The 25,704-nt window shown below is 50.2% G+C and overlaps 1 protein-coding gene across 1 annotated transcript; it reads right to left on the reverse strand.

Annotated features, from left to right (window-relative positions):
• Nucleotides 1–373: 373 nt before the first annotated feature.
• LOC132381852 (GMP reductase 2) lies at nt 374–25,299 on the reverse strand. Its single transcript, XM_059951492.1, has 9 exons — nt 24,971–25,299; nt 23,527–23,646; nt 16,678–16,761; nt 15,319–15,492; nt 12,890–12,971; nt 7,464–7,570; nt 6,265–6,307; nt 1,094–1,253; nt 374–937 (listed from the first exon to the last, which is right to left on the reverse strand). The coding sequence occupies exons 1-9, from the start codon at nt 25,055–25,057 to the stop codon at nt 757–759; spliced, it is 1,038 nt and encodes a 345-aa protein (XP_059807475.1). The 5' UTR covers nt 25,058–25,299; the 3' UTR covers nt 374–756.
• Nucleotides 25,300–25,704: the final 405 nt, after the last annotated feature.

A 25,704-nucleotide genomic window follows, 5' to 3' on the forward strand; every position in this document is an offset into this window, starting at 1 on the left:
CCCGTGGCCACTAGCTTTAACTCCCCTGCCCTGGGACCGTCCGCCTCATCTACACCCCCCCATGATTTTATAAACGTACATCAGATCACCCCTCAGCCTGCTCCGCTCCAAAAGGAATAGTCTCTCCTTACAACTCAGTCCCAGCAACATCTCGATTATTTTCTGCACCCCCAATGACAAGCAGGGTACCCGTAGCCAGGTGACCGGAACTCTGTGCAGTCTCACCAGCATCTCATTCAGCTGTAACTCCTGAGTAATGCCCTGACCGCTGAGGGTCGGTAGGCCAAACGCCTACTTCACCCAGAATACCTGTGTCGCCAGGGACACACACGCGTGCGCACACTCGTCTGTTCAGTCACAGAAGGGAATCCAGTTTTCTGTAAAGAACCATGCCTTTTTATTATCAGAACTGAACGTGGTTTTACAGAACGCAGCAGCCCAGGTGGAGTGGCAGTGAAGAGGCCACAGCCACTCAGTTTCTGCAGATGCAGTGCCAGGGTCTCGCCCCATCACTTTCTCCAATTACACAGAGTAATTGAACCATGGTGGCTGAAGCAATGACCTGGTCAGGCACGAGGAGCAGATGGTCCCAACTGCAAGCCAGTGGTCCCAGACAGAATACATTGTACTAGAAGGGAAGTCTTGAGTAAAAGCCAGAGGTGAGGGTCCTTCCACACACTCCCAGGGACAGGGCACTGTTCCTCAGTGAGTGATGGGATTGTGGGAATGTTCAGGGAAGCAGCAGCTGCCTGCAGACTAGTTGAAGATGGCATTGAGCTGCTGAGTGACCCGGATGAAGGTGGTCCTCCGGCTGAGCTCCTTCAGTTTGGCAGCTCCCACGTAGGTACAGGTGGAGCGCACCCCACCCAGGATGTCCCGGATTGTGTGTTCCACGTCACCTTTGTACTCCACCTCCACCGTCTTCCCCTCTGACGCCCTGCAGTGGGAGGAGGTGAGGGGGGGGAGAGACAACTGAGGAACAGGCTGATGATGTTCTAGTCATGCCCCACCGTTCCCTTCCCACCCCTCACTCTCACCCCATTATGCCCTTTCCAAGCCCCACTCGCTTCACCCCCTCCCCGTCCGATCGTACCGGTACTCGGCCACGCCACCGGTGTGTTTCTTCATGGCCGTCTCTGAGCTCATGCCGTAGAAGAGCTTGTACTGCTTGCCGTTCTTCTCAATCGTGTCTCCTCCGCACTGGCTGTGACCCGCAAACATGCCGCCCAGCATCACAAAGTCGGCCCCGGCCCCTGGGGACGTCCAGAGAGAGGGAAGGGCAGCAGTGAGTGTGGACTGAAGCCATGGATGGTACGTCCGGGGACGGAGGGAGATGCGGTGTGTTGTGAGAGAGGATCGATGTGGTGAGTGGGTCAGTATGTCCGGGGACGGAGGGTGATTCCGCGTGTTGAGGTGAGAGAGGATCGATGTGGTGAGTGGGTCGGTACATCTGGGGACGGAGGGTGATTCCGCGTGTTGAGGTGAGAGAGGATCGATGTGGTGAGTGGGTCGGTACGTCCGGGGACGGAGGGCAATTCCGCGTGTTGAGGTGAGAGAGGATCAATGTGGTGAGTGGGTCGGTACGTCTGGGGACGGAGGGCGATTCCACGTGTTGAGGTGAGAGAGGATCGATGTGGTGAGTGGGTCGGTATGTCCGGGGACGGAGGGTGATTCTGCGTGTTGAGGTGAGAGAGGATCGATGTGGTGAGTGGGTCGGTACGTCTGGGGACGGAGGGAGATGCGGTGTGTTGAGGTGAGAGAGGATCGATGTGTGGGTCGGTACGTCCGGGGACGGAGGGTGATGCAGTGTGTTGAGGTGCAGAATGATGTGTTGGATGCGGAGTCTCACAGAACGGCAAGGACAAGAGGAAGGCGGGTGATCAAGGATGTCTGGGAAATGGAGGAGATGCGGGTGAGGGCAGTAGTAACGTAGGAAAGAATGATATGTTGTGAAATTTGTGGTAGCATACATTGCACTACTTAAAAATAAAGAAGTTATAAATGACAATATTAAAATAAAAATTAGTGCAAAAGCTATTTTAAAAAATATTGAGGTAGTATACAAGGGTTCATTGTCCATTCAGGAATCTGATGGCAGAGAGAAAGAAGCTGTTCCTAAAACGTCGAATGTGTGTCTTCGGGCTCCTGAACCTCCTCCTTGATGGTAGCAATGTGAAGTGGGCAAATCCTGGAGGACGAGGGTCCTCAATGGATGGCACCTTTTTGAGGGACATTGCCTTTTGACAATGTCCTCGATGCTGGGGAGGCTTGTGCCTCTGATGGAGCTGGCTGAGTTTGCAACTTTGCAGCTTTTTCCAATCCTGTGCAGTGGCCCCTCCATACGACGGTGATGCAGCCAGTTAGAACGGTACATCTGGAGAAATTTGCAAGCGCCTTTGGTGACTTTCCAAACCTCCTCAAACTCCTGATGAAATATAGCCAATGTCGTGCCTGCTCTGTAATTGCATCAACATGTTGGGCCATCAGCAACTTACAAACAGCATTTGAATTGTGCTGAGCCACACAGTCATGACTGTAGAGAGCATGAGCAGTGGGCGAAGCACACATCCGAGGTACGCTAGTGCTGATTATGAGCGAGGAGGAGATATTATTTCTGATCTGCACTGACTGTGGTCTCCTAATGAGGATCCAGTCGCAGAGGGAGGTACCGAGGCTCAGGTTTTGGAGCTTGGTGATTGGTACTGGGGGTATGATGGTGTTGAACGCTGAGCTGTAATCAGTGAGGATCCAGTCGCAGAGGGAGGTATTGAGGCCCAGGTTTTGGAGCTTGGTGATTGGTACTGGGGGTATGATGGTGTTGAACGCTGAGCTGTAATCAACAAGCAGCAGTAGGTATTGCTGTTGTCCAGGCTGAGTGCAGATCCCAGTGAGACTGCAGCCACTGCAGACCTATTGTGATAGGCAACTTGCAGCACAGCCAGGTCCTTGCTTAAACGAGAGAGATTTCTGGCCATGAACCACCTCTCGAAGCACTTCGTCACAGTAGATGTGAGTGCAATTGGGCAATAGGCACTGAGGCAGTCCACCCTGCTCCTCTTGGGCACTAGTATGATTGTCGCCCTTTTGAAGCAGGTAGGAACCTCTGACTGCAACAGTGAGAGATGGAAGATGTCCTGGAACACTCCTGCCAGTTGGTTGTCCTATCAGGTCCTGACCCTCTCTAAAGATGTTCTGATATCGGCCTCCGAGACAAAGATCACAGGGTCACAGGGATTCATACAAGTGTGTGTTTATTCTCTCTTTCAGAGTGTGCATAAAAGCTCCTCTGGGAGTGATGTCTTACAGCCATTCATGATGTTTTAGGTTTCTTCCTGGAGCAAGTAATGGCCTGCAAACCCTGCCAGAGCTGACATGCATCCGATTCTGTCTCAAGCTTCGATCGGAATTGTTTCTTCGCTCTTGAAATATCCTGCCATAGCTCTGGATATACAAGAGCTATATCCACTATCCCTCAGCGGATTACAAATCTCCTGGTTCATCCATGGATTCTGGTTTGGGTGCATCCAGTATGTTCTTGAAGGCGCACATTCATCCACACAAGTCTTGATGAATTTGGTGACAACTGTGGCGTTTTCATTCTGATTCGAAGATTGTCCAGTCCTGTAAGCACTCCTCTGCCTCCCTTGACCATACCTTCTTGATTGTCAACACTGGTGCTGTGGTCTTTAGTCTGTGCCTGGACAGTGGGAGTAGAAGTACAGGCAGATGATTGGAATTTCCAAACTGTGGGCTTGGGGTGGCAAGGTAAAGTGGTCAAGTCTGTTGGCTCCTCTGTTTCTGGTGGTAGTTGTTCAGAGATTTGTTCCAGTTGGCTTGGTTGAAATCCCCTGCAATGATTGGGAAGGCATCGGGCGGGGGGGGAGGGGGGGTTGCTGTTTCATGACTGCTGATCATGGTGCTCAGCTCCTCCAATGCCTGCCTGACATTGGTCTGAGGTGGAATGTACACCACTACCAGGATGACAGCGGAAAACTCCTCGGCAGATAAAACAGAGAACACTTGGCTGCCAGATGTGCAGGTCAGGTGAGCAGGATTGAGACAGAACTGCCACGTCCGTGCACCGAGGAGTTAATTATAAAGCACACTTCACCTCCTCTACCTTTAAAACAGGCAGCTGCCTTGCCTTTTGAGTGGGTGGTAAATCAATCAGACAGCAGCACTGCTTCCAAAATGGCAGGGGATAGCCACGTTTCCATGAAGCAAGGTTCACAGCAGCCCTGGATGGCCTTCTGGTACAGCAGCCCTGGATGGCCTTCTGGTACTGCAATCTTGCCCTGAGGCCCACGGAACTACTTCTTTTATGTCTTTTTTTTTCATATGTGGTTCTGGTACTGTTGGGAGTCTGCGATCTACATTTTGATGGTGCGTTTTCGGGCTGATTGAACATCTGGTGTTTTGCTGCATCCGAGACTTCTGGGAAGTGAGCTGCCTTGACATAAGAAGCTCGGAGACGGGCGCAAGCCCACGATCAATTCATTTCTTGCTGATCAAGCTGATTAAAGCACTGAGGAAGTTTGAAACATTGAGGTGAGTGAATGTTCAGCACTGTCTACCAGGCTCTCGCTTGCTGCTGCCAGAGAAAGTTTTCTGCTTAGGATGGTCTCTCTCTCCAGAAGGAAAGTCACTGCACTCGAATGGTGTCTCGCTCTCTCTCCCGATGCTGCTGGAGCACGATACCAAAGCTCAGGTTTGTGGACTAACCTGTAATTCACATTATGATGGTCGCCCCTTTTTCTGTTACTACATTTGGGTGACTGAATCACAGTGGCCTGCGGATAATGAACACTAAACTGAATTGAATTATGCCTGGACTCTTTCGATTTTGTGTTTTATATTCTCTGTTCCTTGCTTGTATTTTTTGTTGCCTTTTGGTTTTTTTTCATCCGTGGGGCAGCTGATGTTTTTATCTGAATGGTTTCCATGGTTTTATTTGTTTCGTGGCTGTGTGTGGGAAAACTAATCTCAGGGTTGTGTATTGCATTCATTCTTTGAATCTTTGAACTTTGGCCAGCCCACTTTCCACACTTCCATTTCTTACAGGGGAATTGTGCTTGTGACCCTTGATTTTGAGAATTGACGGATTTTTTAAAAACTATCTTAACACAATGTTGCTTACTGCAGTCCCATGGCTGTGACTGTGCCTTTCAGCTGCGGTAGTCGAGAACGGGAATATTTGATGATTCCCACTGGAACTGCACGAAAAGCACCATCTTAAGTCCACTAATTTTTGCAGGCTTCTCCTTTCACATTGTTTCCGTACCAGGCCACGATGCAACCTGTCAGTGTACTCTTCTCCGCGCTTCAATGGAAGTTTGTCAAAGTCTCTGCAAACTTCTAACGAAGTATAGGCGGTGACATGCCTGCTCTGTAATGACACCTGCATGGGCAGATCCTTTGAAATCTGGGGTGTCCCGGTTAGGGTAACACTATTACATCTCGGGGTGTCCGAGTTCAGAGTTCAGCAAAACCTTCAAGGAGTCTCCGCACAACCTCCAAGTGCAATGCGTGAGTTTTCCACCGGGTGCTCTGGTTTCATTCCACAGACGTACTGGGTAGGTTAATTGGTTATTGTAAATCGGGGTTGCTGGGTAGCACAGCTTGAAGGTCCTATATCGCCCTGAATCTCTAACTAAATCAAAAAATTAATAAAATTATAATGTCAAGGAATTTAAAGTTGCTGACACTCTCCAGATGAGCACTGGCTCAGACCTCCAGTTTTCTCCTCCTGTGGTCAATAATCAGCTCCTGCTCTTGCTGACAGCGAGTGAGAGGCTGTTGTTGTGGCACCACTCAGCCAGATTTTCAATCTGCCTCCTGAATGCTGATTCATCACCACCTTTCATTCAGTCAACAACAGTGTGTCATCAGCAAACTTCAATATGGCATTGACGCTGTGCTTAGCCTCACAGACCCGAGCATAAAGCAAGTAGAGCCAGGGGGGTGAGGCACATCGCCTCATGGTTCACCTGTGATGGTGGCGTCCCAGGCCCACAAAGGACAGAGAGTATCCACTGGGAGCAGTGGCATGGACTCCCAGCCAGTGCAGCACCAGGGCCTTTCGAATACCTGCCCACCCCTAACTCATCAGGTCCTGTGGGCTCATCGGGCATGTGAACCAGAGTTCTCCTGTGCCAAGAGATCAAACCCACCCTCCCACCCATAATACCTCTTCCCCAGCCCTCTCTCGTCCCTCCCCCCCCCCCCACACTCCGTCACTGAGGGCATCCATGTGGGTGTACTCACCGAAGGCTTTGGCCACGTCTCCTGGACAGGTGCAGCCTCCATCCTGTCAAGACACAGAAGATCATGAGATACAGGATGACAATTAGACCATTCATCCCACCATTCAATCATGGCTGACTTTTCTCTCTTCTTCTCTCCAGATTCCTTAACCTCCTGACCAATTGTCCTCTGCCTTCAATAGAATTCCACATCTTCACCCACCTTTAACTGAAGAAATTTCTCCGCGTGCCCATTCTAAAGGGAGGTCCCTTTAGTCTGAGGCTGTGCCCTTCAACCCCAGACTCTCCCACTGACGAAAACCTCCTCTCCACGTCCATTGTAACCAGTACATTTCAGTAAGGTCCCAAAACCCCCCTTCCCACTCATTCTTCTGAACCAGGTGTGGAGCTGGAGCTGAGGGTGACAAGGACCCTCAGGGATGTGCTACGATTGAACCAGGCACAGGCAGAGAGACCAGTGTCTGGAGAGAGCAGCAAAATTGTCACACAAGCTTGATAACAGGAGGACAGTGAACGGTCGGGGGTCCGGGACCACAGGGGGACAGTGAACAGGTCAGGGGTCCGGGACCACAGGGGGCAGTGCATAGATCGGGGGTCCAGGACCACAGGGGGACAGTGAACAGGTCAGGGGTCCGGGACCACAGGGGGCAGTGCATAGGTCGGGGGTCCGGGACCACAGGGGGACAGTGCATAGGTCGGGGGTCCGGGACCACAGGGGGACAGTGAACGGGTCGGGGGTCCGGGACCACAGGGGGACAGTGAACGGGTCGGGGGTCTGGGACCACAGGGGGACAGTGAACGGGTCGGGGGTCCGGGACCACAGGGGGACAGTGAATGGGTCGGGGGTCCGGGACCACAGGGGGACAGTGAACGGGTCGGGGGTCCGGGACCACAGGGGGACAGTGAATGGGTCGGGGGTCCGGGACCACAGGGGGACAGTGAACGGGTCGAGGGTCCGGGACCACAGGGGGACAGTGAACGAGTCGGGGGTCTGGGACCACAGGGGGACAGTGCACAGTTCGGGGGTCCGGGACCACAGGGGGATAGTGAATGGGTCGGGGGTCCGGGTCCACAAGAAGACAGTGAACGGGTCAGAAGTCTGGGTCTACCGGGTTCCAGTAGCTTGGTCCCAGCTCGGCAGAGTTGTTGGTTGGTGTTTGAGTGCAGGGTGTTGCATCCCCCCCGTCCCCGTCAACTCACTGAGATGATGTGGCCATTGAGTCCATGGGCAGCGTCGGCGCACTCGATCACCGCACTGAGCTGCGGGTAGCCCACGCCCGTCTTCTTCCTGGTGGTACACACCGAGCCTGTTTGGGGAAGGCAGGGAGCTTTTACTGGACTCGTCCCTCTTTACAACACTCGCACTGACCCCCTGCTCATCCCCTTCACTCGCTGATATTGTGCCTGTCCTGTTTCTTTGTTAATGTGCTGACCCATACCGTCACCACTGCAGATTTTACAGTCAGAGTTACACAGCACACAAGCAGACTTGTCTATACTAAACTGAGATGCATTTGTGTCAGATCTCTCTACTTGTCCACTTCTACCATCTCCTCTGGCCGCTCATTCCACATACCCAGCACCGTGTCAAAATAAAAAAAACTCCTAACTCTCCTCCCACCTTGTACCCGTTCCCTCTCCTGGGGAAATGGAGGTCACCATCCATCTGATTGATGCCCTTCACTTTCTGAGCTGTATAAGGTCCTCGGTCTCCTTCATTCCAGGGAAAACAGTCCTGGTCCCTCTGGTCCAGTTAAACGCAATCCTTCCTTTAGCCAGTTGACCAGAACTGCACACACAAATTCAAGTTCAACTTCAGTGCTCGGTGGGTCAGCTGATGATGGAACGTGTACCATGTGCCTTCATCCCCCTGATGGTCTGTGTCACCACTTTCAGTGAATTATGTCAGTTACACTACCCAGGCCATTGCCATTCACTGGGTACGTTCCACCCTCCTCTCAAAAGCTTGTTATTGTGCTTGTTCCAAGTCCAAAAGACAGAATCAGGCCATGTGGCCCATCGAGTCTGTTCTGTTATACCATTCAAACCCATTCTCCTGCCTTCTCTGACACCCTGTCTCATCAATCTCCACTTTAAATATGTACTCAATGAACTGGCCTGCGCAGGCATGTGTGGCAATGAATTGCACAGATTCACCACCCTCTAGCTAATGAAACTTCTCCTCATCTCTTCCAAATAGATGTCCCTCAGTCCTGAGGCTGTACCTCTGGGCTGAGACTCCCCCATTATAGGAAACATCCTATCTACATCCACTCTGACCTTCAGCATTCGATATCTCCCCTCAGTCCTCAAAACTCCAGCCAGCAATCAATGCTCTTCATATGTTAACCCTTTCATTCCAGGGATTATTCTTGTAAAGTTCCTCTGGACCGTCTCCGATTCCAGCACATCTTTTCTTACATAAGGTGCCCAAAACTGCTCACAATACTCTGATCTGACCAATGCCTTACAAAGCCTCAGCATTACACATTGCTTTTATATTCTAGTCCTCTTGAAATGAATGCTAACATTGCATTTCCCTTCCTTGCCTCCGACTCGACCTGCAATTAACCTTTAGGAGATGCCAAGTCCCCCCTGCACCTCTGAATTTTGAATTTTCTCCTCAAATACGGGTCATTACATACCATCCAATCCAGAACTGCTGTTACCCTTAGTGGCCTCATCCACAAGATGCTCTGGAAAGCCAACTCATAGACATTCTACAAATCAGCACCAATCTGATTTTCCCAATATACCTGCATGTTGAAATCTCCCACATCTTGGATACTGTTCGGCCTGTATATAACTACCAACAGGTTCTTTGTGCCTTTATGATTTTTTAACTTTAGCCACGAGGATTCTACATCATCTGATCCTATGTAACCTTTCTCTATGTATTTGATTGTATATTTAATCAACAGAGGCAGCCCACCCCCTCTGCCCTTTTGATATAATGTATATCCTTGGATGTTAAGCTCTCAACTGTGCTCTTCTTTCAGTCACGACTCAGTGATGCCCACAACGTCATACTTACCAATCTCTAACTGCGCTACAAGATCATCTACCTTATCCCGTATACTGCATGCACTCAAATCTTACACCTTCAGTCCTGTATTCACCACCCTTTTTGATTTTGGTCCAATAACACTTTAACTCATCCCGCTGACTGCAATTTTGCCCTATTATTCCCCCTGTCCTTCCTCAGTCTCATTACACAATGCATCTAGTTGTATACCAACTGTTCCATCCTCAGCTCTATCACTCCAGTTCCCACCCCCCTGCTAAATTAATTAAAACCCTTCTGCACAGCTCTAGCTAACCTGCCCATCAGGACACTGGTCCCCAAGGTTCAGGTGGAAGCTGTACAACGCTGGAGGAACTCAGCAGGTCAGGCAGCATCCGTGGAAATCAGCAGTCAACGTTTCGGGCCGAGACCCTTCGTCAGGACTGAAGAGGGAGGGGGCAGGGGCAGGGGGGAGGGTGGGAAGGAGAAGGCTGGTGGGTGTCAAGTGAAAAACCAATCAGAGGAAAGATCAAGGGGTGGGGGAGGGGATAGGCAGGAAAGGTGAAGAAGGAATCTAAGGGGAAAGCACTGTGGGTAGTAGAAGAAGGCAGAATCATGAGAGAGGTGATAGGCAGCTGGAGGAGGAGGCAGAGTGAAACTAGGATGAGGGAAGGGAGGGGGAGGGAATTAATGGAAGTTGGAGAATTCAATGTTCATGCCGAGGGGCTGGAGGCTACCCAGACGGTAGGTGAGGTGTTGCTCCTCCAACCTGAGTGTGGCCTCATCGTGGTAGTAGAGGAGGCCATGTATGGACATCCCCGAATGGGAATGTGAAGCATAGTTAAAGTGGGTGGCAACCGGGAGATCCTGCCTGTTGTGGTGGATGGAGTGGAGGTGCTCGACAAAGCGGTCCCCCAATCTGTGTCGGGTCTCGCCGATGTAGAGGAGGCCGCACCGGATGCAATAGATGACCCCCAGCAGACTCACAAGTGAAGTGTTACCTCACCTGGAAGGACTGATTGGGGCCCTGAATGGTGGTAAGAGAGGAGGTGTAGGGACAGGTGTAGCACTTATGCTTGCAGGGATAAGTACCCAGTGGGAGATCTGTGGGGAGAGACGTGTGGACCAGGCAGTCGCGGAGGGAACAATCCCTGCGGAAAGTGGAGAGGGGTAGAGAGGGAAAGATGTGCTTAGTGATGGGGTCCTGTTGAAGGTGGCGGAAGCTGCGGAGGATAATATGCTGGATCCGGAGGCTAGTGGGGTGATAGGTGAGGACAAAGGGAACATGGTACCTGTTGTGATGATGGGAGGATGGGGTGAGGGCCGAAGTGTGGGAAATGGAGGAGATGCGGGTGAGGGCATCATTGATGACGGCAGAAGGGAAACCACGATTCTTAAAGAAAGAGGACATTTGAGATGTCCTGGAACGGAAAGCCTCATCCTGGGAGCAGATGCGGCAGAGACGGAGGAACTGGGAATAGGGAATAGCATTTTTACATTTGGCAGGGTGGGAAGAGGTTTTTTCGAGGTAGTTATGAGGTGGAACCCGTCCTATTTTACAGAGTTCCCAATGATTCAGAAACCTGAAACCCTGCCCACTGCACCAATTCTTCAGCCCCCTGCATTCATCTGCCAAGTCATCCTGTTCTTACCCTCACTGGCGCGAAGCACAGGCAGGAATCCAGAGAGTACTAACCCCTATATTATCTCTTCAGCCACACTTCCCCTTTCCTACCCATGTTGCTATTACCAATATATTCACAGACTCTTCAGACTGCTGTGAGCCCAATCTGAGATATCCCTGGTATGTTGCCACACCCTCCCCTAACAGTATCCAACTAGGTATAGTTATCATAGAGAGGAATGGAAATAGGGATTCTCCGCACTGGCTGCCTATTCCCTATCCCTCTCCTGACAGTCACCCAGGTACCTGCCTCCTGCAGTGACTACCTCCTGTAGCCCCTCGTTTTCCCTTTTGAGTCAAAGGTCAATGAGCTGCAGCTCCAGTTCCTGAACGCGGTCTCTAAGGAGCTACAGTTCGATGCACTTTGTGCTGATGTAGTTATCAAATGGGCTCCCATATCTCACACAAGGAGCATGCCAATACCTCTGAACCCATTCTCAATGCCCTAGCTTTGCTGAAGGCTGAAACCCTCACTAACTCTGCATCAACAGAAAGAATCACTCTCTCCCCGTCAAGCGGTGGGATCAGACTGCATGATTCACTCTCGGCAAAGCAGACTCAATGGGTCCTATGTCATGGACTTGGGTAATACAGAACAAGGAGTGGCAGTTGTGCATTGCAAGAAAAGATACTGAACTGGCGATATATACTCAGCCAGTTTCTAAAGTTTACGGAGAACGGTGTGAAAAACAAAAACATCCACTGTGTTCATACTGGCCTCTTTCAGTTCTACATTTCTTTTCGTGTCCTCGCCCATTCTTTCTTATTGCCGAATGGCGGGGGGGGGGGGGGGGGGGTTTGGTCTTCAATGTTCTTGTTGTTTCTCCATGAGGGCAATCTGTTAGCTTGTGTGTATGCGTGGGGTTTCTGAGTTTATGTTTCATTTTATGTGTGGGGGGGGAATTGATGTTTTTCTTTCAACTACTTATATGGTTTTCTGTATTTTGACCATCTGCAGAGGACAAATCTTATTTGTATACTGCATACATTGAAAATAAAATGAACCTTTGAACACCTTGTTACTGAGAGAGGTCAGGGGAGAATGACTAGATTGGTTGAAGCTGACAAGAAGGTGACAGTAACTCAAATAACATTTAACAACAGTGGTGTGCAGAACAGCACCTCTGAACAGATAGCACATTGAACCTCGAAGAGAGTGGGCAAAAGACCACAAACATATAGAAATACACTCAGTAGTCTCTGAGTGTAAGAAATCTAGAGTAAGAAGTGGCCAATTGTATATACTGTGTTCTCCTCCTAAGAAGATTGAGGCATGATCTTAACTGCGTTTTACACTTGTTATGATTTAATGCTGAATGTTTGGATATGATGTGCTGAATTACTGTGTATTACACAGTTAAATGAACAGCAGTAGGCCACTCAGTCCCTCAGTTTTCCCTTGATGATGGCTGAGCTACACTGGCCCCATCTCCTCTTCTGTGCGAGCTCCCTGTAACCCACAATTCATCATCTTTCAAACCTTTCCAGCTGACAACATCCATATCCCCAACACTTTGTGAGTTGGAAATGTGACTACCAACCAAGTTCTCACAGGGCAGGAGGGTCTGCAGGCCCACAGCAGCTGACAAACACATCCCGCCAGTCTTCCAGGATGTACATAAGTTGGGCATTTGTCAACCAGGGAGAACCCGTATCTACCGCCACCTTCGTTATATCCAGCAATCTGGCGTCCAGCGTCCTCAGAGTCCCTGGGATTCACCACACTCTGACAGGAGAGGTCAGCTTAAATGACCTCTTGCTTCTCTCTCCCAGAAGTGAAAATATCACGCCTCCCTGTCAAGCCCTTTCAGATCTTGTATGTTTGAATTAGGTTACCCCTCATTCTTCAGAGCTCCAAGGAACCCAATTGTCTCAATTCTCTTGATAACTATGATTATTTTGCCCAATCCCAGCAGATTCCTTCTTCACTGTAAATACCTGGTCCAATGCCGACTTTGATGATGTCAGCTCCAGCCAAGATGAGTTCCTCCACCATCTCACCGGTCACCACATTTCCTGCCTGGAAAGATAAAATGCATAGGAGAGGCTAGTGATCAAAGGGCTGGAGCTGGGAGAAGATAAATGGGATAACTTGTCACTGGTTAACTCCAACAAAACTCACTGAGCCATGGCCAACAAGCTCCTTGAGCTGCCGCTTTGAAACTCCAGAGACCCTGATTCATCGCAGCTCTGCTGCAGTTTACTTCCAGTCACTGCGCAGGTTTCTCCTGGGTATTCCGGTTTCCACCCACTCAACTTTAAACTCCCTTTACCCACACCCTGAAGCAAATATTTATTTATTCATTTACAGACCCCTCCGGTTGCTTAGCAACCCTCAATTTCATCCTAACCCACATCACGGGACAATTTACAATAACCAATTAACCTACCGACTGATACATCTTTGGACCGTGGTAAGAAATCAAGGCAGCTGGACGAAACCCACGCAGTCATGGGGAGAACATAGAAACTATTTACAGGTAGCAGTGAGCCAGTAGGAGTCATGGTAATACTGCATAAACACAGGCCCTTTGGCCCAACTCATCCATGGTACTATCATATTGTCAGAGTGCATAATTATGGAGACATGAATTGTGTGGGACATCGATGAACCACATAGCGCAGGAACAGGATCAGGTTGTGATGTCTGCATTGAATGTGATATCAAATTAAACTAAACCTCTCCTTAGAATCAAAATCAGGTTTAATATCACACCATAGGTCATGAAATTTGTTAACTTTGCGACAGCAGAACAACATAGAAAACAAACCGTGAATTACACTAAGTATATACAGTATATGTATGTTAAATCATTAAATTAAATGGTGCTGTGGATTGTGAGAAGCATTCTCTCAAGCAAAGTCACACTGGTTGATAAGTTAATCGGTCATTGTAAATAAATTGTCCCGTGATTAGGCTCGGATTAAATTAGGAGCTGGGCTTGAAGGACCATAAGGGGCTAATCTACACTGCATCTCAATCAATAAATAAAATAAAGCTATGGAGAGATATTGAACAACTAGTTAAGTGGGACATTTGAATGCTGGAGGGAAGCATTGTCTTTTAGAAGGTAGAACATCTCGAAGGATTCCAGGGCACACCGAAGAACAGAAGGATTTTGGTGCAGATAAATAGGGTGGTGAAGGCAGCAAGTGGGGTGCTCACTGTGTTCAGGTTTGATCACCCAGTTATACAAAGCATATGTTTAAACTGTCAAGAGGCTGAAAAAGGATTTACAAAGCTGTAGCCAGGACTTGAGGAACTGAGTTATATTAGACAGACTTAGATTGTAGGAAACTGAGGGGGGATCCTATGCAGGGGTTCCCAACCTTTTTGATGCCATGGACGCGTGGCATAGATAGGGTGAGTCTGGCACATCGTGGAAACCAGTCTTCCGCCACGGACACTGTCCGCACCCCGTTGCCTTAGAAAAGCAGCGAGCATAATCAAAGGCCTGCCTCACATCCCCCCCCCCTCATGAGGCAGAAGATACAAAAGTGTGAAAGCAGGTACCAGCAGGCAAAAGGACAGCTTCTATTCTGCCGTTATTGAATGGTCTGCGGAGATTCAGCGTGACATTAAAAAACTTTACAACCTTCTATAGTGGAGAACGTATTGATTGTTTGCATCATGGCCTGGTATGGGAACACCAATGACTTTGGATGGAAAATCCTGGGATTCGGCCCAAAAGCACAGGTAAAACCCTCTCAACCTTTGAACACATCTACATGAAACACTTGTAGGAAAGCGTCCATTGTCAGACATCCCCACCACCCAGGCCGTGCTCCTTTCTCACTGCTGAAAGTTCAAGAGCCACTAGATTCATGAGCAGCTACTACCCCTCAACCATCAGGCTCCTAAACAAAAGAAGGTAACTACCCTCATCTACTGAGATCTTCCCACAACCAATGATCTCATATCAAAGACCGTTTATCTTGTTATTTATTTACATTTGCATAGTGAGTTATCTTCAACACTGTACTTGATCTTTCATCAACCCTGCTTTAGTTACTATTCAATAGATTTGCTGAGTATATCCACAGGAAAAAGAATCTCAGGATTGTACGTGGTGATTCTGATAATAAAATTTACTTTGAATGTTGGTTCCCTCATACGATGAACTCCGGAGCTCTCAATTGACCCTGTCATGACCTTGCACTTCATTGTCTGCCTGCATTACACTTTCTCTGTAACACTTCATTCTGCATTCCCTTTCTGTTTTCCCCTCGCTCTGCTTCGTCGCATTGATGTGTATGAATGGCACACAGAACAAAGCCTATCATTGTACCTCGGTACATGTGACAGTAACAAACTGTTTACTGATTTTTCTGCTCTCTGTGGCCGGAGCCCAGAGTCTGGCCCTTACCATGATGGTGTGATTTGGGAACTTCTTCCTAACATCCTTCACAAACTCCACAAAGTGTTCGGAGTATCCGTTGGCCACGTCCAGGCAGATATAGTGGATCCCGGGCAGCAACTCCAGCACTGACGTCAGCCTCTCAAAATCGTTGGGCCCAGTGCCGGAACTGGCTGCCACATTCTGTGGGGGGAAAAGAGAGAGGGTCTACTTACAGCCCGAACTCCAGTTCCTGCAACTAACCTGCCTCACAAACCTCCGTTAAACTTTCTCCCTCTCACCTTAAACCTACGGCCTCTAGCACTTAGCATCTCCACCCTATGTCAGTGTTTTCCCTCCAGTGACAGGACTGGTGAAAGGTGCAGAGGAGATTCACCAGGGTACTGGGTAACACACAGACAAAATGCTGAGGAAACTCAGCAGGTCAGGCAGCATCTAATGAGATGAATAAACTGTAGACATTCAGGGTCGGGACCCTTCAGCAGGTCTGGAACAAAAGATGAGAGGTCAGGGTAACGAAGTGAGGGGAGGGGAGGAAGATGTACAAGGTGGTAGGTGATAGGTGAAACCGGGAGAGGGGGAGCGGTGAGCTAAAGAGCTGGGAGGTTGATTGGTGAAAGAGATAGAGGATTGGAAGAGGGGCAATCTGATAGCAGAGGGTAGAAGATGATGGAAGAAAGGGAAGGAAGAGGAGCACCTTGAGGGAGGTGACAGGTAGGTACAGATTTAGGAGAGAGAAGGAAACAGGAATGGTGAAGGTGGGGGGCAATTCACCAGGATATTGCCTGGGATGGATCACTTTGGTTATGAGAGAAGAACTAGAGCAGGTGGAATGGTTCTTCCTTGAGGAGGATGGGAGCTGAAGGAGGAATCTTGACGAGACACAGATATAGGTTGGATAACAAGAAACGTGTCCCCAGTACAGAGATGTCTAAAACTGGATAACTGAAATGCACAGAAAAGGAATGGGTATTTCGGCCGCCACGTCCGTGCTGACTATGAAACCAATCCAAACTGTTGACGAATCCCATCCTCCTGCACATGGTTTGTATCCCTCCATTCACAGCCCATTCATGTCTAACTGAATGCCTCTTCAATACTGCTACTGTATCAGCAGTGCAGTCCAGGTACCTACCACTCTGTGTAAAATAAACTTGCCTCGCACATCTCCTCCATATTCCCTCTGCTGCTGCTTAAACGTAGGTGGGAAAACAGTAAAAGACGGGAAAGGAAAGGTCTGTCTAAATGTCAACTTTTTTCATCTCTAGGTTTCTCCTTCCTTCACTTTATGCCCCCCCACATAATTCCCAACAGGGACTCCGAGCCCCACTCTGCCCATCCCGCCCCTGCCACCCGCTCCCCAGTTACCTGCAGACAGTCGGGGTTACTGACAGCAAACTCCTTCCACTCCTCCAGGGTGTAATGTTTGTGAATGGCAGTGAACAGCGAGAACTGGGAGAGGAAACAGGCAGCAACAGGTCAGGACCAGCCAGCTTTGAGCTTGGAGACAGCTTCCACAACTCAGAAACACCGAAATAGAACTGCAGTAGCCATCCCAGACATGTTCCACGTACAAATGAACTCCCATCACGTTGTTAAATTCAAGCCTTCAATGTTTAGTTCCAATAAGCAGTAGACTTAGCCTCCTCTCTCTCGACCTCTCCACTTTCAGTAATTGTTCTTTCTTTAGTTTTTGATACCATTCAATACAACATTGTGGAGGTATGGTCACCACAGCGAGTGCTCGTTTTTTGAGTATTTTACGACTTATGGACACAATCAATTCATGGATGTCTATAAAAGCGAAATACCTGGGAGGGACCTGTACACAATGTGGTTCCAACAGCAGCTCAGAGGCCAGGAATCCTGTGCTGAGTAACTCCCCAAAGCCTTCTGCTGTCCAAAAGGCTCAAGTCAGGAGTCTGATAGGTGCTCCCTAATTTAAGAAGACCTGAGGCTTAGAAATCCAATGATGCTAATTCTCCAACAGACCTCTAAATACCTAAAGGTATTTTCACAAACACCCAAACAGCTTGGGTAAAAGGAAATGATTTGTCAGAATTTTCTTGCCTCTGTAGGCACTTTTGATCTTTTATGACCACATCTCTGAAGACTGGCTGCAAGTAAATGAACTTCTGATATTACTGTTGCACACTTCTTTTGTGTTTCAAAGTTGAAAAGCTCAAAGTCCAAAGTACATTATTAAAGCGTGTAGACATTATACAACCTCCAGATTCATCTCCTGACAGGCAGCCACAAAACAAGCACTCCAAAACAACCTGTAAAAATGAAGGCCCACAAACACCCAATGTGCATAGAGAAAAATAAACTGTGCAAAGAATAGAAGTAAGCAATTAGCATTTAGAATGAAAGCCAGTCCTCAAGACATGAAGCCTGGAGCAGGCCCACAGCCTCAGAGCAGCATAGAGCAGAGTAACTTTATGGAGCAGCGAGCAGAACCATCCCAACCCTCATCTCCGGTCCCGACACGCAGCCTTTCCAATCCACCTGGCCCAGCGTCCAAACACTGGGTTGTTCTTCGCACCAGGACCCAGGCCATGTCGCAGTGATACTCTCTGGACCTGGACCCCGCCACTACGTGCCGGCTCGTACCCGACCCAGACGAGTGCAGCTTCAACCACACTCAGGTAGCCTGCCACACAGGACACAGCATCGGCGCCCTGTCCACAACCATTCACTCACTCCACCACTGATGCACCGGAATTGAGGTCTACATGTGCACTGCAAAGACTTACCAAGGGAGGGCACGGGCGAGGAACGTGCAGTCACAGTGAACATCGTTCATAATGAGAGCCGGAGGAGGAGCTACATCAACAAGAATCCCTTCTCCTGTCTCCAGCCCTCCCCTTCCACCTGGACACCCTCTCCCCAACTCCTCAGCCTCTCCCAGTCTTTTCGCTTCCATTTGCTCTTGCAACATTGCCCTCTTTGGCTTCTCAGCTCTCACCCACAGCAGCCTGACTGCCTCCAGCTTTGTCATCGAATCTGTTGACAAGGGAGGTATCTTTGAGATGTGGCGTACTGACCTTTACTTCAACCTGACTTAAGCCCACTTTTATCTCCAGCAACAGGTTGCCCCTGGTAGACCCACTGTTTCTGCCCGCTCTTGCCTCAGCCAAATCGTTTCCTTATACTACCCTGTCTCCCTTTGTCCAGTCTCTTCCTGGACACCTCTCTGCCGATTCCAGTATCCCAGCTGGCTCATGGACACGCTAAACCTGCCAGCCCTGCCGGAGTATAGGTCACTGACAGCAGCTCGCCAGAGTCCCCAGTCCAGATGTACCCAATCTTTAAAGATCCTTCCTCCTCCAGGGTTGAGGCCTCTGGAGGTTCTATAGCTCCGTGTTTTTACCGGATGAGGTTGCTAGCCCCATGCCCCCACCCTCCTCATTTTGCAGCTGGGCCTGGGACCATCCATGGTGGAGTTCACCTAGGCCCGACACACCTTCATCCCCCAGAAGACAGGCCTTTGTGACCTCCATGGTTTGTTTAAAAACACAGTTTCTTGTTCCAGATCCAGCATCTGGAAACAGAAGCAATTTGACAAGAATTGGAGGAGAGGTGCACGACCCTCCCCACCTACTGAACACCCAGGAGCAGACCAGATCTGGATGAAAGATTGAGCAGTATAATGAGCACCCTCCCCGGCCACTTTGGCCCACCAAGTCTCCCGCCAACCTAATCCCATCTCCCTGCTATGGACCATATCCCTCCATTCCCTGTCCGTTCATAACTGCTTGCGGCTCTGCACGGTTTCCTCATCTCTGTGCTGAACTGAGGCTGTGGACTGAACCAACAGGCTCCTGGATCCACTGTAACTGGTTTTGTGGCTTCAGTTCTGAACGTTTTTGGTTTTCTCTGTACACTGCGTGTTTAACGGTCTTCTATTTCTTGGGTTTTATTGGGTTTCCAGGGTTCAGCTCAGGGCTAGCATCCCTGACTGGTAAAACAGAACCGTCAGGGAAACAGCAATGAGGGAGCCTTCTGCATTCAAGTTCAACGGTATTCCTGAATCTCCACCCGGGACTTGTAGAGCCGACAGTGAAAACCGAGATGAAGCTGCTAACTCGATGAAGGAAGCTCTCAACATCGCCAGAGGGGGAGGACCCTCATTACTGCCGTGAACACCAGCGGTGAAATGGGCAGGAAGTAGCTGTCTGTCAGGAGGCAAATCTCAAAGTTGTATAGAGTACACACGCTCTGATAGGAAATGTACTTTGAACTTTCAAATGCCACTCTCCTATGTGCTTCCACCAGCACCCTGGCATCCCTTTCAGGCACCCACCATTCTCTGTCCGAAAAACCCTGCACTGTAAATCTTACTTCTCTCACTTTAAACCTATACACTAGTATTGGACGCTTCTCCCTCAGGGAAAATGACTCAAACTTTGCTGCTGTTGCGTGTATGTTGGCCAGCTGTTGCTCTGCTAAACACAGTGGGCATATTGTGTTGGCTGTTAACACAATGCATTTCACTGTTCGTTTCCAACTGTGTGCTATTAATAAATTATTTAATTTATGTACGTCACAAGCCAAAGAACCAAACTATGTTGATAACATCATAAGACATAGGAGCAGAATTAGGCCATTCAGCTCATCGTGTCTACTCACCAATCCATTATGGCTGATCCTGGATCCTGCTCAACCCCAAACACCTGCCTTCTCACCATATCCTTTGATGTCCTGACGGAGCAGGAAACAATCAACTTTCGCCTTAAATATACCCCTGGACTTGGCCTCCACCGCAGTCTGTGGCAGAGCATTGTACAGGTTTACCACTCACTGGCTAAAAAATAACCTCCTTAGCTCTGTTCTAAAAGGTGACCCCTCGATTTTGAGGCTGCACCCTCTAGTTCTTGATAACCCCACCATAGGAAACATCCTCTCCACATCCACCTTATCCAGTCCTTTCACCATTCAATTGGTTTCAGTGAGATTCCCCAGGTTCTTCTAAATTCCAGTGAGTACAGGCCCAAAGCTGCCAAACGCTCCTCGTACGTTAACCCCTTCATTCCTGGAATCATCCTTGCCCACCTCCTCTGGACTCTCTCCACCTTAAGTCTCTGCCCCCTAGTTTTCGACTCCCCGCCTGTTACTGCCCACCTTATGTGTGCCCCTTAGAATTTTAAACTTTTCTGTAAAGTTGTCCCTCACTCTACGTTCCGGGGAATAAAGTCCGATCCGTCAGACCCTCTCGTCCTGGCAACAATCTCCTCAATGTTTTCTGATCTCTTTCGAGTTTAAGCGCATCTCTCCCAGACACGGTGACCCAAACTGGACAAAAGTCCTCCAAGTGCAGCCTGACCAACAGCTACACCCGTCCCGGCTCCTACATTCAGTGCCCTGACCGATTTTTAATTTGTTTCTGCACTGCTTATTTAATTTAACTATTTACTGTAAATCACCGATTTGTTTCTGCACTCCCGCTGTACTGCTGCCACAAAGTGAACAGATTTCACGACACCTGCCGGTGGTTTGAAACCTGATTGCGGTGAAGGATGGCGTGGGAAACGCCTTCACCACCCTGGTTACCTGTGACAAGTCCAGTTTTTTCAAATGTGGATATAGGTACCGCCAAACGGAACGGCGTTCCTCTGGGCCAGAGTGCACAATGCAGAGTATATCACTCACACACAACACCAAAGGTAACATTACCAGAAACAAATTAACCAATAGCAAGGTGCATTCTGGACACAAGTGAAAAGTAAATCGTATAACACTGCGGGGGCTGTGTTTGTGATGAGTCCTGGGTGGTGGCAGGGAGTTCAGTCAACCTGCGTAGCAGCTTTGAGTGTCCTATGGACTCGGACCCCAAGATCTCTCTGATCCTCCACACTGCCGAGAGTCTTACCATTAATGCTATATTCTGCCATCATATTTGACCCACCAAAATGAACCACCTCACACCTATCTGGGTTGAATTCCATCTGCCACTTCTCAGCCCAGTTTTGCATCCTATCAATGTCCTGCTGTAACCTCTGACAGCCCTCCATACTATCCACAACACCTCCAACCTTTCATCAGCAAATTTACTAACCCATCCCTCCACTTCCTCATCCAGGTCATGTATAAAAATCACAAAGAGTAGGGGTCCCAGAACAGATCCCTGAGGCACTCCACTTGTCACCGGCCTCCATGCAGAATAAGACCCGTCTCCAACCACTCTTTGCCTTCTATGGGCAAGCCAGTTCTGGATCCACAAAGCAATGGGACTGTGGGGAGAGATTCTCTGTGTCTGACCCTGTCCCTGGGAGTGTGTGATGGGACGGTGTGGAGGGAGCCTCACCCTGTGTGTGACCCTGTCTCTGGAAGTGTGCGATGGGACGGTGGGGAGGGAGCCTCACCCTGTGTCTGACCCTGTCCCTGGGAGTGTGTGATGGGACGGTGGGGAGGGATCCTCTGTGTCTGACCCTGTCCCTGGGAGTCTGTGACGGGACGGTGTGGAGGGAGCCTCACCCTGTGTCTGACCCTGTCCCTGGGAGTGTGTGACGGGACGGTGTGGAGGGAGCCTCACCCTGTGTCTGACCCTGTCCCTGGGAGTGTGTGATGGGACAGTGTGGAGGGAGCCTCACCCTGTGTGTGACCCTGTCTCTGGAAGTGTGCGATGGGACAGTGGGGGGACATCCTCTGTGTCTGACCCTGTCCCTGGGAGTGTGCGATGGGACGGTGGGGAAGATCCTCTGTGTCTGACCCTGCCCCCAGGTGTGCCTGTAACCGACGGCAGATGCATTGAGCTGCTGTGTGTAATCCACCCTGCATTGCCGACACGACATCCCCGGGCACTTTGACCCGGCTGACAGTGCGGACGGTGTGAGGCTCCGCTCAGAGAAAGGAAGGGAGTCTCGCAGCCGCTCTCAGTGCGTCAGATCCCAGGACACGTCAGACGTCCGGTGATTGAGGGACGTGGTTCCCGCGGAGGCAGCCTCCGGATTAGCAATGCTGCTATATTTATCGCCTTCCACAGCTGTGCTGACGGAACGGGCGAGAAAACAAGGCCCACCCGCAATGGAAGTTGCTGGAACGTGGGTAAGGCTGCAGTTTAACCTTGTGAGAAGGTCTGGAGCACGTGGTTCACCTGCTCTGGGGTTTCTGGAGGTGGAGGTGGAGGAGGAGGAAGGAGTGACGGCGTCTCAGTCTGAGGGAGCTGGGTTATCGTCAGTGGGGATACAGTCAGTGACACAGGGCGCTGGGGGAGAGGGGTCACTGAGGGATGGTGTGAGGGAGCTGGGTTATTGTCAGTGGGGATATAGTCTGTGACAGGCCACTAGGGGAGATTGGAGTCTTGGCGGGACGGTGAGAGGGAATGGGGGTAATGTCAGTGGGGAAACTGCTGTGACAGGGCACTGGAGGAAGGGGATTGCCGAGAGGTGGCGTGAGGGAGATGTGTTGGTTGAGCAATATAACAGATAAAGGCCCTTCAGCCCACCAATCCCATGTCGTCCCAATTTCAGGCCGTATCCTCAAAGCCCTGCCTCTACAAATCTGTCCAAGTGTTGTTTAATTACATGTTTGTTCCTGCCTCAACCACTTCTTCTGGCAGACTGATCATCCTCTGCTTCTCCAAGTTCCATCGGGTCCTTTTTAAATCATTCTCCTGTCCATAGAGACCATAAGACATAGGAGCAGAACTAGGCCATTCAGCCCATCGATTCTGTCCACCGTTTCTTCATGGCTGATCCCGGATTGCACTCAACCCATACACCTGCCTTCTTGCCATATCCATTGATGCCCTGACCGTTCAGGAAACAATCAACTTCCACCTTAAATACCCGCCTGGACATGGCCTCCACCGCAGTCTGTGACAGGTTCACTCCTCTCAGGCTAAAACAAGTCTCCCTTACCTAAAAGATAGACCCTCGATTTTGAGTTTGTGCCCTGTAGCTCTGGATACCCCTACCATAGGAAACACCCTCTCCATATCCACCCAATCTAGTCCTTTCAATATCAAGTAGGTTTCAATCATATCTCCCCCCCACCCCACCCCACCTCCGCATTCTTCTAAATTCCAGTGAGTACAGGCCCAAAGCTGCCAAACGCTCCTCATGTGATTCCCGGAATCATCTTTATGAGCCTCCTCTGGGCTCTCTCCAATGACAACACATCCTTTGAGATAAGGGGCCCAAAACTGTTGGCAATACTTTTCTGTTAGTTTAAAGCAGGAATCGCTGTCAGTCCCATTCACCCCACGTACTGTACCTTGGCCAGGGTTTTCGCCATCTCGAACGTTCCGACCGTGTCCATGTTGGCCGCTATGATGGGGATGCCGCTGTACGACTGCTTGGAGTTACGGAACAAGAAGCTCCTCTTCAAGTCCACCTGCAGGAGGGGAGGAACCAGAGAATGGAACGAGGCTTGATCGACTGAACATTGTCAACTCTTGCTCTATGAATGAAATGGTCCGCGACAGGACTGCGCTGAGGGGGTCTCTACAGTTTACCCGGGGGGGGGGGGGAAGGAGAATCCAGAATAAAGGGTTACAAAGGAGACTTGGAGGAATTTGCTCTGTGGGCGGGTGGGAAATCTTGGGAATTGTCTTCTGCAGAGGGCAAGTCATCGGATATACTCAAGGGCAGGACAGACGAGGGAGGCAGTGATTTGCAAATCTTCCTAGCTGAAGAATTTTCTCCTTAAAATCCTTCTTGGGATTATTAATCCTACGCTTGCACCTGGATTAGGGCGAGGCACTGCAGAAATCTCTGAAAGTAACACCACCAGTGGTGTAAAAAGCATTTGGCACAGTGGCTTTCATTAGATAAAGTACCAGGTGCTGCAGCTGGACCCCACGTCATAGTTACTGTTGCGGAGTTCCGGTTACCACACTGCAGGAAGGATGAGGTTAAATTGCAGAGGCTATGGAAAGGTTTCTCAAGGCTGTTGCTTGTACAGCAGGTGTTTGAGTTTATAGAGTGTAGAAGACTACGGGATCAGGTGCTGGTCAAAGAACCTGTTACGGAACCGGGACTGGATGCAAGCCGGTTTAGGAGGGCTTCCCGATTTTCGCGTGCAACCAGATCTGGACAAAGCCTTTGCCAAGTAAAGATGCCCCCGCCTCATCCACACAGCCCTCCCACCGCAGCAAGAGCCTGTGGACAGTGTGCCCCCCACCCCCTGTGGAATGCCGGGCGAGCCCAGGCATTCCCTTCGTGCCACTGCAGAACCATTCAGAAACCTGGCAAAATGCGGCAGCGTGTCCAAGACTAGGGCTGTGGGGATGACGGTGGTGGTGAGGAGATGGGGGTACATAAAGAGCCTCCCCTCCTGCACCGGTATGAACAGCCTCCGCGATGCTTTTGACCACACCCCCTCCATTGCAGAATGGGAAAATGTCCCCTGGGGAGAGCTGGCGTAATTGTAACCCGGGAACAAGCCGGAATTATCTGGCCAGACACGGGCATCAGCCACACCACCCCCCCCCCCCCCCCAGCTCCACTTAGACGAGGAGTGTTGTGGCGTTCCACCCTCGAACTACGCCCGGCTCGTGGATGGGGAGCTTAGGCGGATTTGCAGTCCCCATTCCACCGCAAGAGTCCCTGGAGGCAGAGGAGAGGGGTATGGGCAGGTCCTGGAGGTAACGTTTCCTTTCACAAGCCCGATGTCTCTGGCCCAGATGCCAAGGTGCCCGCCACCCAGCGAGCTGTACCTCGCTCCGGCTTTTCAGCGTGCTCCGCTTGGGCCGGAGCAGGACGTCCTTGAAGTCCAGCTTAATGTCGTTGTCTATTCGGGGCATTCTCCCTTGGGGGCAGGGGGTTCTTTACGGGGTACTTGGCCTTTGTTGTTGGGGGGGGGGTGGTGGTGGTCACAAAATGGCTTCCTCCTCCTGCTCGCCACGTGATCGGCCGACTTGGCGCCTTCGGGACCCGGTCATGTGATCCTCCAACCCTCACGCGGTGGTCTCGAGGGAGAGTCTCGCGCCGTCTGTTCCCCCACCGCCGTCACTACTTCACTCCTGCGGCAGGAAAGGACAGCGTGCGCATGCCTGACGTGGTACGTCCACTACCCGCCAATCGCGGCTCTCCCCGCCGCGCGCCATGCACGCCGGGAAATGTAGTCTGGCTGCGCTTCGCCTCCGTTGCGAACGCCAAGCCTGTGGAAAATTGTGTATTAAATTTTACACGAAGTAGTTTTGGAGACATATCTGATTTACGTATCTTGAGGAAAAATCGAATGAAATATTATAAATGACGTGATCAGTTGGAAGAGTCAGGAAAGGCGCGGCGTCAAATCGTGCGGCAAAAAAAAATGAGAAAAAGCCGCGTCGTGATTGGCCGCACCGCTGGCGCAGCAACGTCCTGATTGGGCTATTTCTTGCAGAACGGCGCCACTATTGGTTAGGATCGATCTTCCATTGGAATCACGATGGGACAACTGAAGCCC

The sequence above is a fragment of the Hypanus sabinus genome, chromosome 26, assembly GCF_030144855.1.
Source record: "Hypanus sabinus isolate sHypSab1 chromosome 26, sHypSab1.hap1, whole genome shotgun sequence".
Taxonomy (NCBI): domain Eukaryota; kingdom Metazoa; phylum Chordata; class Chondrichthyes; order Myliobatiformes; family Dasyatidae; genus Hypanus; species Hypanus sabinus.

Bases quoted from the DNA above. Each gene is read 5' to 3' on its own strand.
- LOC132381852 (XM_059951492.1), bottom strand. From the start codon at position 25,057: ATGCCCCGAATAGACAACGACATTAAGCTGGACTTCAAGGACGTCCTG. The intron at 23,647-24,970 runs GTACAGCTCGCT...CCCCTCCTGCAG, and splicing joins CGCTGAAAAGCCGGAGCGAG to GTGGACTTGAAGAGGAGCTT. The intron at 15,493-16,677 runs GTAACTGGGGAG...TTCCCCCCACAG, and splicing joins GTAACCCCGACTGTCTGCAG to AATGTGGCAGCCAGTTCCGG.